The sequence below is a fragment of the Chanodichthys erythropterus genome, chromosome 10, assembly GCF_024489055.1.
Source record: "Chanodichthys erythropterus isolate Z2021 chromosome 10, ASM2448905v1, whole genome shotgun sequence".
Taxonomy (NCBI): Eukaryota; Metazoa; Chordata; class Actinopteri; order Cypriniformes; family Xenocyprididae; genus Chanodichthys; species Chanodichthys erythropterus.
The window spans coordinates 26,798,740-26,812,557 of NC_090230.1; the positions used below are offsets into that span (position 1 = coordinate 26,798,740).

Below are 13,818 nucleotides of genomic sequence, written 5' to 3' on the forward strand. Positions count from 1 at the left end.
GCAGTTCAATACCTCAAATATGCACAATATACACAAATTAACTGCTAGTGAAAGAGGCAAACTACTAAGAAGATATAAGCCTACTTAATTTCTTCATAAAAATATGCTTATTTTTCAATAAATATAACAACAGTATTTACGAAGACTGAAATTAGAGCAATAATGTACACATTAGCAGAATTTAGAAGATACAGAGAGTTGAAGGATGTTTTTGAAACATTCAAATGCTATAGTGTGTTTTCTCTTTGACTTTGAACACAGATTTCTTTCCTTTTACTTTACTATTTTGCTAGTCGGCTCCAGACGTGATGTCATTCACTGTATGTGTGAATTCAAAGTGACTACAATCTGGACATGATGACAGATGCTCTTTTACACTCATAATAATCCAGCAAATGATCTATCCCGAAATGACGCTGATTGGCAGAATACATTACAATCACTCCAAAATATATAATGAAAACTCAAACACCTTCATTATGAGCTGCACTTCTTTGCATGCCTGTTTAGCCTTTTGCTTAGCAGCCCTCAAAGGTGTTTATTTCGGCTCCATCATAATTCAGTGACTTAAAGTCACTGATCCCATTGTTTTCATACTGTATGTCCTGAAGGTGGGAGCCACTTTGATACAGTGAAAATAATTGGTTTCATTATGGGTGAGTGACAATTCATCTATATCCAATGCACAAAGAGCCTAGTATTTTGCTGCTCATCTTGACTGGTGGACTACCGATTAGGGAATGTTACGGTTATGGAGGCCTCGCCTCAAAGACCGAGGCCCTAGGCAGTTGACAAAATGGGCCCCTAAAGTTGGTAAAAAGTAAAAAATGTCTAAACCATTGAGTGGTAATTGTGTCTTAATTGTTCATTAATAACTAAAGATACCCATAAATGTGTTTTGATTTGCAAACACAAATTTTGATTCTTTTTTTTTTTTTGTTTCCCAATCATGAAGAAAATTGGTGGATTGGTAGAAAAACATGTTTCCTTCAAATCCAAGTGGTTTAGAGTCTCATCAGGGAAGAAATATTTTCAAAACTGGCTCCTAAAGTTGGTAAAAAAGTGAAAAATGTCTAAACTAGTGAGTGGTGATTGTGTCTTAACTGTGTTCATTAAAGACTTAAGATACTAATAAATGTGTTTTGATTATAAAACAAATTTTGATTGACTTTTTGATCCATTCAATCCCTCATGGCGCGTCATCTTTTCCCACCGCAGTGCCTGGGGCCCCCCCTCGACGTGTGGAGGTCGAGGTGCTCAACTCCACCGCCATCAAGGTGATGTGGCGCTCCCTGTTGCCAGGGAAACAGCACGGGCAGATCCGAGGGTACCAGGTGCACTACGTCCGTGTCGAGAACGGTGAATCCCGCGGCCTGCCCCTCATCAAGGACGTCATGCTAGCCGACGCACAGGTATGTTAGCGCGATTATTAATGTTTCGGGAAAAAACGGCTAGTTAACTGGTAGCCAATAAGCTATTTTTATGGTCCTGTTGCAGCAAAATGTTAAATGCACACATGGCCACTGCAACAAATGTATGAAAATCCTTTTATAAATAATTTCATCTGTGAAGTTCTTTTATAGCCTCTAGAATGCTTTCCAAAAGCAGTCCAAAACATCTTATCAGCCATTAGAATTGCACGGTTTAGTCAAACCTCTAATAAGTTTAACCTCTAAGGCTCTAGTGTCATAGATAAAGTCAACAAAAGCTGATTATGTCTGCCGTATTAAATGCCCCGAGAGCTCCACAAAAACACGAGGCACTTGAGCATTGCGGTCACAATTCAGACTTGATTTAAAAGCACAAGAGGCAAAAAAAAAAACAAAAAAAAGAAAGAAGAAAAAGCAACCAAGCGCCTCTGGCTGCAACCTAAAATTATAATACAAGCTTCTGTCATGAAAACAGCAGTGAAATTACAGATACGAGGCGCCTTATTCTCCTCACAGCTGCAAATATTACAGCTTTGAACAAACCGTGACTAAAGCTTGTGAATTTATGCCTCTTATGTTTATGACAGACTCGTTTACAGTCATCAGTAAGTGGGAATCGGTTGATATTCTACTGATATATGGGTCATGATACAATGATTCTATGTTTATTCTGTACAAACGGAGACGGATTGCGATCTTTTACTTGTTTGTTTCTCTTTATCTGCAGTGGACTACTGAATTGGATTTTACGAATAGAAAGTGTCATTAGTATTATAGTATATTTTATATATTAGTAAATAAAAATAATTTAGTAAATATTTTGTCATCTCATCTTAAATAATTTTTAAATATTTAATAAATATATACAACTTTCTAATACTTTTTGAACAAACCATTAATTTAAATATCTGTTCAATATATAAATATTAGTATTGTGAGGTAAAAGTTTTATTTTTTCTTTTTTTTTTTGTTTGTTTTAGTCACAAATTTATTTTTTCAGTGAAATTAAGTCCATAAAGTCATGTATAATTAATTTGTTTTAAATATTCATGTGAAAAATATAACTGATTTTTTTTTTATATTTATGAATACATTATTAACAATTTAAATATCTTTTTCAATAACTTAAAAATTCTCAGTGTAAAAATATTGTGAGGTAAAATATTGCAAGTTTTTCAGTGTAAATAAGTTAATAAATAGTTGTGTCTTATTCATTCATTTTAAATATTCATGTGAAAAATGTAACTAAAAATATTTTTTTGCTGTAAAATTTTTTTATACATCAAATAAATTTTACATTGCATATGACATCTCTTTGCATATTTCTTAGAAGTTATGATCGGATATCAAACTCGAAAACAGACATTTTTATACTCTTACCAAATAAAATGGCAAGAAAAAAAAACTGCAGGAATGACATGTTCAGATAGCGGCGGCCACTCAATTTCCTGCCTCGTCTTCAATCTTCATGATTTTTTTCACCCTAATCCACACTGACCTACTTTAAAACACTCTGCCGTTCGTCCATTTCCTTGGCACTTTTACCTTGTTTCGTCTTACACTTTCCTCTCTTTCTTTCTGTCTGTCTGTCTTTTCCCTCTCTTTTAAACCGCCCTCCCTCTTTCTCCTCCCGGGTGGGGGATGTTAGTGGGAAATGGACGACACAGCTGAATACGTGAGTATGGCTGTCTGTGATGTGAGAAGCTGTGAAGTTACATCAGACCCTAAACCCACAACTAATCATGATAAGAAAATGATTGACACTTTCAGGCTCATGTAAAGAGTTTTCTTGCATTGTGAGATTTCTATAATGAGCTGATTTTTGTCACAGAGAGAAAACAACTAATGCAACCTCACTACCATTGTGTGTGTGTGATAGAAACATATTAATGGTGCACAGGGAAATGATGTAACATCAGTGCTCTTTTATGCTTGGCATGGACGAGTGTGTTTTGTGCTGTGATGATGTGTCTTCACAAAGAAATGGTGTTTTATTTATTTTTATAAATGGATCATTTGTGTAACCCAAAGACTGCATGAACAGGTTGGATGTGAAGCTCAGTTCTCTCTGAGCTGCGGGACTCGCAGGTGCTTTATTCTCCACAAGCGCTTGGCATTAATTTCCTCTCCGTCATGTGCGCTGATCAAAGCTCACTCGCTTTCACGTGAAATATTGGAAAATAGGGGCCCGTCAGAAGGGCGTGTGTGTGTGTGTGTGTGTGTGTGTGTGTGTGTGTGTGTGTGTGTGTGTGTGTGTGTGTGTGTGTGTGTGTGTGTGTGTGTGTGTGTGTGTGTGTGTGTGTGCGCACAGCTTACCAGCCAACCTCGAGAAATTCATTACTCTGACGCTCTGTTTGCTCAGACTCTGTTGAATTAATTCACAGACATGTGTTATAGATGAGCGGGAATCAGAATCAATAACCTGGTCACACTGGATAAGATGCTAAATACCAATAATAATCCTCCACACTGCAGTATATATCTTTATAATATATATTTATATATTATTAATCAAAATATTGAAATATTTATAATATGATAATATAATTATATATAGAGAGATGTGTGTGTGTGTGTGTGTGTGTGTGTGTGTGTGTGTGTGTGTGTGTGTGTGTGTGTGTGTGTGTGTGTGTGTGTGTGTGTGTGTGTGTGTGTGTGTGTGTGTGTGACAGATAGCAGATGATATACAATAACTACACCATTTTATAGATATATCATTAAATTGTGTAAAATTACATTAATTATGATACAAAAGAGAAAAATGAACCTTAAAGAACATAAAAATACTTTACAGTATTCAATAATATATAATATTTGTTCATTTTAATGTTTTGAAATATTTAACACATAAATATAAACAATAGAAAACATACACTACTGTAAATGTAATTTTTTAAATATATATATATATAAATAAATTATATGTGCGTATGTAAATTATTTATTTATATTATAATATATATATTATATGTGTGCATGTATGAATTATATAAACTGTTACTATTATGTATATTTGTAAATAAATTAAATTTATATATAATATTACATTTAATATTAAATCAGTATATATATTATATATAATTTATCTATATATAATTAATAAATAATAAACAATAAATAAAAAATAATAATTTATTGGTGTGTTTTCTATTTAGGGAAAATTGTTTATTATCATTATATCTAATAATTAAAATTTGCAATAAATACATTAATAATGGTACAGGAGCTTAATGAACCTTAAAGGTGCAATATGTAAGATTTTGCAGTAAAATATCCAAAAACCACTAGGCCAGTGTTATATATTTTGTTCACTTGAGTACTTACAATATCCCAAATGTTTCCAAATATTTGTAAATCAAGGCTCCGGGATGTGTGAGTCGCCGCCTGTCAATGGCGTCATACCCGCGTTACCCTCGGTTTCCGCTTTTATTTTGTAGAAACCATGGAAACACCAAAGATGCTTTAAAATATTACACATTTTAATAGACATAATTATTTGTATTAACTGTAATCCATCATTTTCTCCATCATACAATATGTTTTAAAATTAATTGCATGTCATTTATCAACACAATCATCCAGCATTTAATCTGATATTGTAAAATGGATCTATCTTACTGCAGTGTGTAACAGTGTCTCACAGCAGCCGCCGAGTGAACGCACAGAGTAACATTATAACATCATTTTCAACACTCTCAAATGTATCTAATATGATAAACAGAGCTGCGTTACCTCACACTCATGACCGGAAAAGCGACAGCGACGCCGGCGACTGTATCATAATAAAAGTCCCGCTGCTCGTGAGGCGTTTGTTGATCAATCGCTCCAGCTCCTCGTTCAGCTCCACAACACTCGCTCCTGCTCTGCTTCATACTACAGTATCGTTAATAATCACATCCATGAACATGATTTCTGCCCGAGTCCTATCCCTAGTCTTTTGCACCATCCGTTGAGGTGAAGATCACATGTCCCAAGATTCAGCTCTAAAACTTTGCGTCATCAAGCTACGCCTTTGTTTTGAATAGGCTTCTAGCGACCTCTAGCAGCCAAAATTATTACATATTGTACCTTTTAAGAAAAAAAAATATATATATATTTAATAAAATATAGTATTTATATTAAAAGTTAAGCAAAATATTTAATAGAATATTCAATACAAACATATATACACACACACACACACTAATATAAACTAGTGTGTGTGTGTGTGTGTGTGTGTGTGTGTGTGTGTGTGTGTGTGTGTGTGTGTGTGTGTGTGTGTGTGTGTGTGTGTGTGTGTGTGTGTGTGTGTGTGTGGATTATATAAATAAAATTATTTGTTACTATTATTATTTATTATTATTTTGTAAAGAAATGAAATACATACAGTCAAATCAAAAATGTTGGATATATTTTTACTAGTAGGTACAGTGGGTATTTATTTAAGTGAGGATAGCAAAATAAAGTAAACTGTGACATATTATACCCAAAAATTCTTCATACAGTGGACTATACAATTTGAAACCAAATATTATTCACACACTTTGACCTGATCATGTTTTGCTTAGGTGTTATCTGACATAATTAAGATTTAATTTTTTCTGACACAGTTTAACTCTGAGATCTTGTCATATTTTATTACCATTTTTTTTTAAACTAGTGAATAAACTGTATTAATGAATGAAATATTCAAGGTGTCTGAATAATTTTTGGTTTGACTGTACATGTAATAAAGTTTCCCAAATGAAATGTGATCTCACTTTCTGTATTAATGTGGCAAGTAGGTTAATACGTTTTAAAAAAACCCGCACAGTACAGATTGCAGGTTGTGACATTGAGAAGAGGGGAAACTGACGCCATGCCTGTGCAGGTGACATGTTGTAAAGTCTTTAAAAAAATCAGTTCCCTAACATAGTGCTAACTTCCCTCTTCGTGTCCATTAAACACAGGAGATGGTCATCGGGGGCCTGCAACCTGACACCACATACTCCATCACCGTGGCAGCCTACACCACCAAAGGAGACGGCGCCCGCAGCAAACCCAAGCTGGTGGTGACGAAGGGAGCAGGTCGGTAATAATAACGTTATCATTAGCCGAGCTCCATTGCACCGCGGGCCAGGTGTTATTGGCTACAGGAGCAAAATGAACCTTAAGGGACTTCAATCGAATAAGAAAAAACAAACATGGCCTATATAGTGTGTCTGGAGTACATAAAAACTATAAGGGAATGTAGCTGAGGTTGTGTATTAGTGGTTAGCCACATGTGGCATGCTACTGCAGGAGAAAGTTTAGTTTGTAGAAAACTTGAACTAATGTAGAGTGCTAAAGTCTAAGATAATGATGGGTCAGAAGTAGATTAGCCAGCTAGCAGTGATTTAGTGCGCTTAACAGCATGCTAAAGTAGCATCGTTAAATTCTTCCACCTTTCAAGCTAATTTCTGTTGGACTCAAAGTGTTTTCTAATTGTTGGTTTATGTACACATGCAGATGGAGTTTTTGCTTGTGTCATGAGCGTTGCATTTTTAGGATGATACAGGGACGTAAATTGCCATGCAGTGCTTGTGCCTTGATATCCTTATAAGTACTTTATCTCCGAACACATGCAGACCAACGTGTTTTGGCTGTTGTGTTGCTTCTCGCCGTTTTGTTTTTTTTGTATAACGCCATGAGCGTTTTGTTTTAAGATGGACTGTTAAAGGGATAGTTCACCCAAAAATGGAAATTTGATGTTTATCTGCTTACCCCCAGGGCATTCAAGATGTAGGTGACTTTGTTTCTTCAGTAGAACACAAATGATGATTTTTAACTCCAACCATTGTCAGTCGTATAATGCGTGTCAATGGGAACTTCATCTATAAGAGTCAAAAAACATGCATAGACAAATTAAACCCTGCGGCTTGTGTCGACACATTGATGTCCTGAGACACGAAACGATTGGTTTGTGACCTCACTAACCGAGTGCTGAACGCATTTGGACATAGTGGTGTATTAGAGTTAAAAAAAATTATATAAATACTGTTCGTTTTCTCACACAAACCGATCGTTTGGAGTCTTAGGACATCAATGTATCGTCACGAGCCGCAGGGTTTAATCTGGATTTGTCTGTGCATGTTTTTTGACTCTTAAAGATTGTGTTACCATACCACGAATTATAAGACTGACAGACGGCAACGGTTGGAGTTAAAAATCATCATTGTGTTCTACTGAAGAAACAAAGCTACATCATGGATGCACCCTGGGGGTAAGCAGATAAACATCAAATTTTCATTTTTGGGTGAACTATCCCTTTAAATAGCGCTATGAAGAGTTTGCTGTAATCCTGCCTGATCATACCTGATCCACCTGACAACCAACCAACAAGTTGATTTAAAAATAAATGTTGTATACATCCCTACTGTTAGAATTTAGGAGGTTTTCCTTTCTTAAATGCACCATGGTATTACCAGTACGCTATAGAAAAGTGAATACCATGCTAGTGAATTTTGGACTCCGCCATCATGATAATGCCATGATATTCTCATGATAAGTACCTTTTAAGCAGTATATTATAATGGTAATCAAATAGTAGTGTCGTAGCCTGGCTCATTTTTCGGCTGCAGTTAGCGCTCAAACTCCAGCCGCTGACGAGACAGGTGTGGCGATCGCAGGTGTCAAGTGTGACAGTCCCGCCACATATGCATGTCATTCTCATCACCTATCTCTCACCCTCTCCCTCACGCAGTGATGTGGCGCAGTCGCCGGCTCAAAGGAAGGATGTCCCTGTGCTTCCCGCCTCCGAAAGTGTGGCGAAACGCTTACAGCAGACAAAAGAAATAAATAAATAAACAAGAGCAGACTCAGCCCTACTTAAAGAAGTGGCATTGCGCTCTTTCATGTGCCAGAACAGAGGGGAAGCTTGACCAATGGGGCTCAGAGGAGCCACTCCGGGGCACTTTCATGCCTCATTTCTGCTACATAATGCTGTCAGACAATTTAAGCCCCTGCCTTATTGTATTGATAAGGGCCGACCCGCCTCTTTCAAACCCGAAACCTTCCGCAAGGCCGCCTGTCATCTGAGAGTGCCGTCCGTCCCCGAGCTGCCATTCTGCATGTCGGAGATACACTTCAGAACAGCGACTCTGCACCGCGAAGCCCGTCAGTCAGGCTCAACAGTCACGCCGAGCCATCATTCAAGTTTCAAGTGGCGGAATAATGTGCACTAGAGCGCATATTAGTATTTTCAGTGGTTCAGATTAGCTATTATTGTTAACTAAAACCATAAAAACGTCATTACAACTTATTTTATTTTAGCTAGTTGCTTGTAGGCAACATTTCTCAATTTTGTTTAGTTCAATGTAAAGTACTAAAATAACTAAAACTGAAGTAAAAACTATATATTTAAAACCAAAAAACTAAAACTAATAAAAATGACAAAAACACAGCAAAATTACTTCAACTAAATTAATTAATTAATATAAATTACACCGATCAGGCATAACATTATGAGCACTGACAGGTGAAGTGAATAACACTGATTATCTCTTCATTACAGCACCTGTTAGTGGGTGGATATATTAGGCAGCAAGTGAACATTTTGTCCTCAAAGTTGATGTGTTAGAAGCAGGAAAAATGAGCAAGCCTAAGGATTTGAGCGAGTTTGACAAGGACTAAATTGTGAATGCTAGACGACTGGATCAGAGCATCTCCAAAACTGCAGCTCTTGTGGGGTGTTCCTGGTCTGCAGTGGTCAGTATCTATCAAAAGTGTTCCAAGGAAGGAACATTGGTGAACCGGCGACAGGGTCATGGGTCCGAGGCTCATTGATGCACGTGGGGAGCGAAGGCTGGCCCGTGTGGTCCAATCCAACAGCTACTGTAGATCAAATTGCTCAAGAAGTTAATGCTGGTTCTTATAGAAAGGTGTCAGAATACACAGTTCATCACAGTTTGTTGCGTATGGAGCTGCATAGCTGCAGACCAGTCAGGGTGACCATGCTGACCCCTGTCCACTTCCAATCCATGGAGGCTCCACCTCGCAACTTACAGGACTTAAAGGATCTGCTGCTAACATCTTGGTGCAGATACCACAGCAGACCTTCAGGGGTCTAGAGGAGTCCATGCCTCGACGGGTCAGGGCTGTTTTGGCAGCAAAAGTGGGACTAACACAATATTAGGAAGGTGGTCATAATGTCAGTGTATAATAGTATATTAATGATACCAAAATAACACTGGTACAAATGCAAAAAAAAGAAATAATAAAAATTTGTCATTGTTGTATCATGAAGTATGTGTCAGCCATATTGATGGACATTATTAATGTTGCATTCAAAGAGCTGCGTTATCGGTTAACCGTGCCTTGATCTCAAAGCAGATGTCCTTGTATCGATCTAATTGATGTTGTCTGTTGTCCAAGAGGAACAACATGGAAATGATTGATTCTGTTCTCGTTTCGGAGCAGACAGACTGATTGATGTGTGCGCTGTCAAACCCTTCGTCGCTAATACGCCTTATCATTCGCAATTCCATGTGCATTAAACACAAACTGCAACGTCTTTAAGTTTAGACGTCCCTAGGCCAGATTCCGATCAAGTACAAGCCTTCCTGTTTTTAATTTCCTCCTGTCTCCCTTCATCCTTGTGGGAGATGAGCAGATTGCATGCTAATGCAGAGGCTGGAGGTGTTCTTCACGAGTGCCCGCTTGGACGGCCGCCACGGCTCGGGGACCAGAGAGTCTGGATGACTCACAATCCTCCCGGCACTGTGGTTATTCTCTTCAATTAATTGGTCCACTTAGGGCCACTTGCTCCAGTCCTGATTGTGGAGAGTGAAGCTCCTTGTTGGTCTCTGGAGCTTCTTGTCTAATAGCGTCTGATGACAGGATACTGTGGCATGGAGTTGAACTTTCTGTAGACTGCATTTTTTGGATTATGGGATTACAAACAGGCATTATTGTGTTCCAGCTCTAAAATTAGATTGAATCAGCTGTGTTTGAAATCTATATTAGGTGCTACGTTGCATGGCAACTGTAAGCCAATTTTATTTATTGTGATTATCATTAGTCTTATCAAATCTGATTTGATTAATTAATGTTTTAAGAAACGTAAAATAGGTGATATTGTTTATTGCAATAATTAACATGTGTTTGAATTATTGAACATTTGTGCCTATTACCTTTATAAGCCATGAAATGCTTTGCATCATGCTAATGTGCCTACATACCTTCAACATGGTAAAATCGCTGTAAAATATGGTCTCTTGTGGTGTGTTCCTTTAATTTTTCTACAGTACACAAGAAATAATTAATCAAAAACTTTTAATTATTTTGACCTTTTGTCATCCTGTGCTGAGGACATTAAGTCGGACGGTTATATTCAGACATATTTGGTCAGTTTTGCCCTTGTCTTTTGTATATTTTGATATCAGTTCAACCCAGAATGCAGCGCTGCAGTTTTCTCAGGGCTAAGTCATGTCAGCTGGCAGTCGTGCTTTATACGCCTAATATAACTCACTGTAAGTCCTGTCGGCAGGTTAATTGCATGTTAGCTGAAGGTTATTTTATTTTGTTCTTTTTCGCGGCAGCTCTGGTGCTTCTCCTCTGCTGGAAATGAGAAGGACAGAGAGTGAGAGGGAAGTAGGAAAGGGCGGGTGTGAGCGTGAAACGCAATCCTATCTTAATCAGTGGCTGTGGGTCAACAGTGGCCGTTAATGCAAGGCCTAATGGGAAACGTGCCTGTGGTCCTGTGGAGAGGATTGTGTGTCGTCCAGTGGAGTGGACTGGAGTGCTGTTGGCGAGGGGAAGCGGGCTACAATCACGCCGTCTCTGACCCTCGTTGTCCTCTCGCTGCGGCAGATTGCCATGTTTCCCCGTCACCTTCATCAGCTCTCCTTTTTTTCCTGGAGTAATTCATCCTCCTGTGTGCTCTCCTTCTCTATCATATAGCAGTTAACCCACCATCTTTTAGCCAGTGATCTGTTCAACAACCATCTAGTCACTTCTGTTAACTTAAAATATTCTCAAAACAAGCTGTTCGGACGTACGACTGATTTAGAAACATTTGCAGTTACTTATAGAGTATATATGTGATGTTAATGCCTTTATGGCACTTTGCACAATAAATACATGCTTATGTAACTGTACTTTATAGGAAATGGGTTTGTAATCCTTTTAAATTTGTTTCAGGTGCCTTTTATTTAGTAGGGAGTAACAGGATGAAAAGACATTTGGTTTTGATATAGCAAACTTAAGTGAGATACGGTTCATTTGAACTTAATGTAACGTCCCTCTCTTTCTTTCTCTCTTTCTCTCTCTCTGCAGTGCCGGGGCCCCCTTTTCTCTCCGTCAACCAAAACTCAGAGACTACTGCATTAGTACGCTGGCAACCCCCAGATTTCATCGCTCCGGGTCTCGAGGTACAGGGCTATCGGCTGCAGTTTGGCCGAAAAGATGTAAGCCCCCTGGCCACACTGGAGTTCAGCCCTCAGGAGCTCGAATATTCCATTAGCAATATCCACCATGGGGCCACGTACGTGTTCAAAGTGTCCGCCAAGTCCAGATCGGGATTTGGCGAAGAGGCTACACGAGAACTGAGAGTCCCAGAAGAGGTTCCTCGAGGGTATCCTCAAATAACCGAAGGGTTCAACATCACCTGCTGCTCACTCCAGTTCTCCTGGCTGCCTCCGGTGCTAGCGGAGCGCAATGGTGCTATAACGGAATACACACTGGCCTACCAGGAGGCGGGAACGGCTGGCGGACCCAAGGAACTGCGTCTGCCGGCAAGCGAGAACAGCTACACCCTCAACAGCCTGAGACCCGACGCAGTGTATGATGTGAAAATCCGAGCGCACACCAGTGTAGGTCCAGGGCCCTACAGCCCACCGATCCAGTATCGAACAGTGGACTCTGAAGCAGGTAGGGGTTGCTCATTTCCCCGCCTCAAGGGACAAACCTCTACAATGCAAGCACCTACACCCGATTATATAAAGTTCTCTGGGAGCCACATACCTCACTAACACCCTCCCCCACAACAAGGTAAAATAAGTCAGTAAGCTAAAGTCAGTCAGTTTTGAAAGGGGAGGAGCGTCAATTTTTGCGAGGTAAGTGCCGGTTGGTCAGACACGCCCAGCACATTCACTCATCTAACCACAAAATTTCCCTAGTATCAAGGGTAGGCGAGAACCTCGTCAAGGAGATCACAAATCTGAAGTGGAACTAGGCACATTTGTTTACTTTGTTTGGGTTTTTCTTATTTATTTTTCATTTTCCTCTTTTCTGTACTCACCTTTCCCCTCCCCCCGCTCCAACACTGGGATGGTTTGAAGCATGGCGTCCCATGATGCACTGCTAACAAGTGTGGGCATGACAGTTGTGTTTGGGGTTTGTCCTCGTTCCTGTCGGGCTTTCTGCCACGGCAGTGCCTATCCAAATTTGAGAGTATGCAGCAGAGGGTTACTCAAACATAATGTGGGTTCAGCTATTCTGGAAGCATTCAGGGGGGATTATGGGAACTGCTTGCCAAATGTTCTTGTTGGGGCGGCACTGCCGGGCCAGGGCAGGCAGAGTACTGTGCGATCCTGTGGTTCTGTGTTCACCAGTCCAGTCTAGTGTGCTGTTTGTCCCAACTGAGCGCCTCCCTCCCCTTCACAGCTAACGCCACACTCCGCTCACTCCGAGGGACCAAAGCCCCTTTCCCTTAGGGGGAAAAAAGAAAAATGGTCGCAAATGCTGAACATTCTATCAGCCTTCTTTCCCTTCAGTTTTCCGGTACTTTTTCCATTTCTAAAGTGTTTTTCTCAATTTGTTCCCTCCATTTACCTCTGGACAGTTGTTCCTAAGAACTTCACTGTGAAGCTGGTCACCAAGACCACTGTACTGTTGACCTGGAAGTTTTCAGATATCCGTTTCCCGTTCCGCTGCATGGTAAGCAATTCCTGTTGCGTGATCATTTTTGTCCATCCGGTTCAAATGAGTACCTGCTGAAAACTGATTCAATTTACGTGTTTTGTGAACAATTTATCCACGTACATTCTTCCACAGATCGAGTTCAACCGGCAGAAGGTTGACATTGATGCTAGGATGCACAAAGCTCTCATCACCAACCTACGACCCAACGTCACCTATGAGTTCAGAATCACCTGCCAGGACAGCATCGACGGTGGACCCAAACACAAGCTCATTGCCCGAACGGCACCACCTATTCTGGTCCGAAAGCCTGAGCTGGACCTGAAAAGAGAGCCGGACAGTACGCTGACCATTGTCTTCCCACCGATGGAAAATAAAGACTTGATCAAGTGAGGGAAACCATATACTGTCCTAGGCTAGAAACACACTCTACGCAAGTATACGAATGCAAAGATTAGCGTGGAGTCCTTTCACAGTGTTGATGATGGAGCCATGACAGTAATTGAGCTGATAGAGAAAACTACAGTAGAAG

General features: G+C 39.5%; 1 protein-coding gene across 32 annotated transcripts in view; it reads left to right on the forward strand.

Annotated features, from left to right (window-relative positions):
* The window catches only part of ptprsa (protein tyrosine phosphatase receptor type Sa), a 210,268-nt gene that overhangs the window by 159,367 nt on the left and 37,083 nt on the right, over positions 1 to 13,818 (forward strand). For 16 of the 32 annotated variants that reach the window (XM_067396814.1, XM_067396816.1, XM_067396792.1 and 13 more), the window contains 7 exons: positions 1,219 to 1,412; positions 3,079 to 3,105; positions 6,223 to 6,279; positions 6,359 to 6,476; positions 11,703 to 12,296; positions 13,210 to 13,304; positions 13,422 to 13,675. In XM_067396814.1, coding sequence (XP_067252915.1) covers positions 1,219 to 1,412; positions 3,079 to 3,105; positions 6,223 to 6,279; positions 6,359 to 6,476; positions 11,703 to 12,296; positions 13,210 to 13,304; positions 13,422 to 13,675 — 1,339 coding nt within the window. The remainder of the gene's footprint in view (positions 1 to 1,218; positions 1,413 to 3,078; positions 3,106 to 6,222; positions 6,280 to 6,358; positions 6,477 to 11,702; positions 12,297 to 13,209; positions 13,305 to 13,421; positions 13,676 to 13,818) is intronic. The other 16 variants (XM_067396801.1, XM_067396806.1, XM_067396811.1 and 13 more) reach the window with 2 other exon arrangements.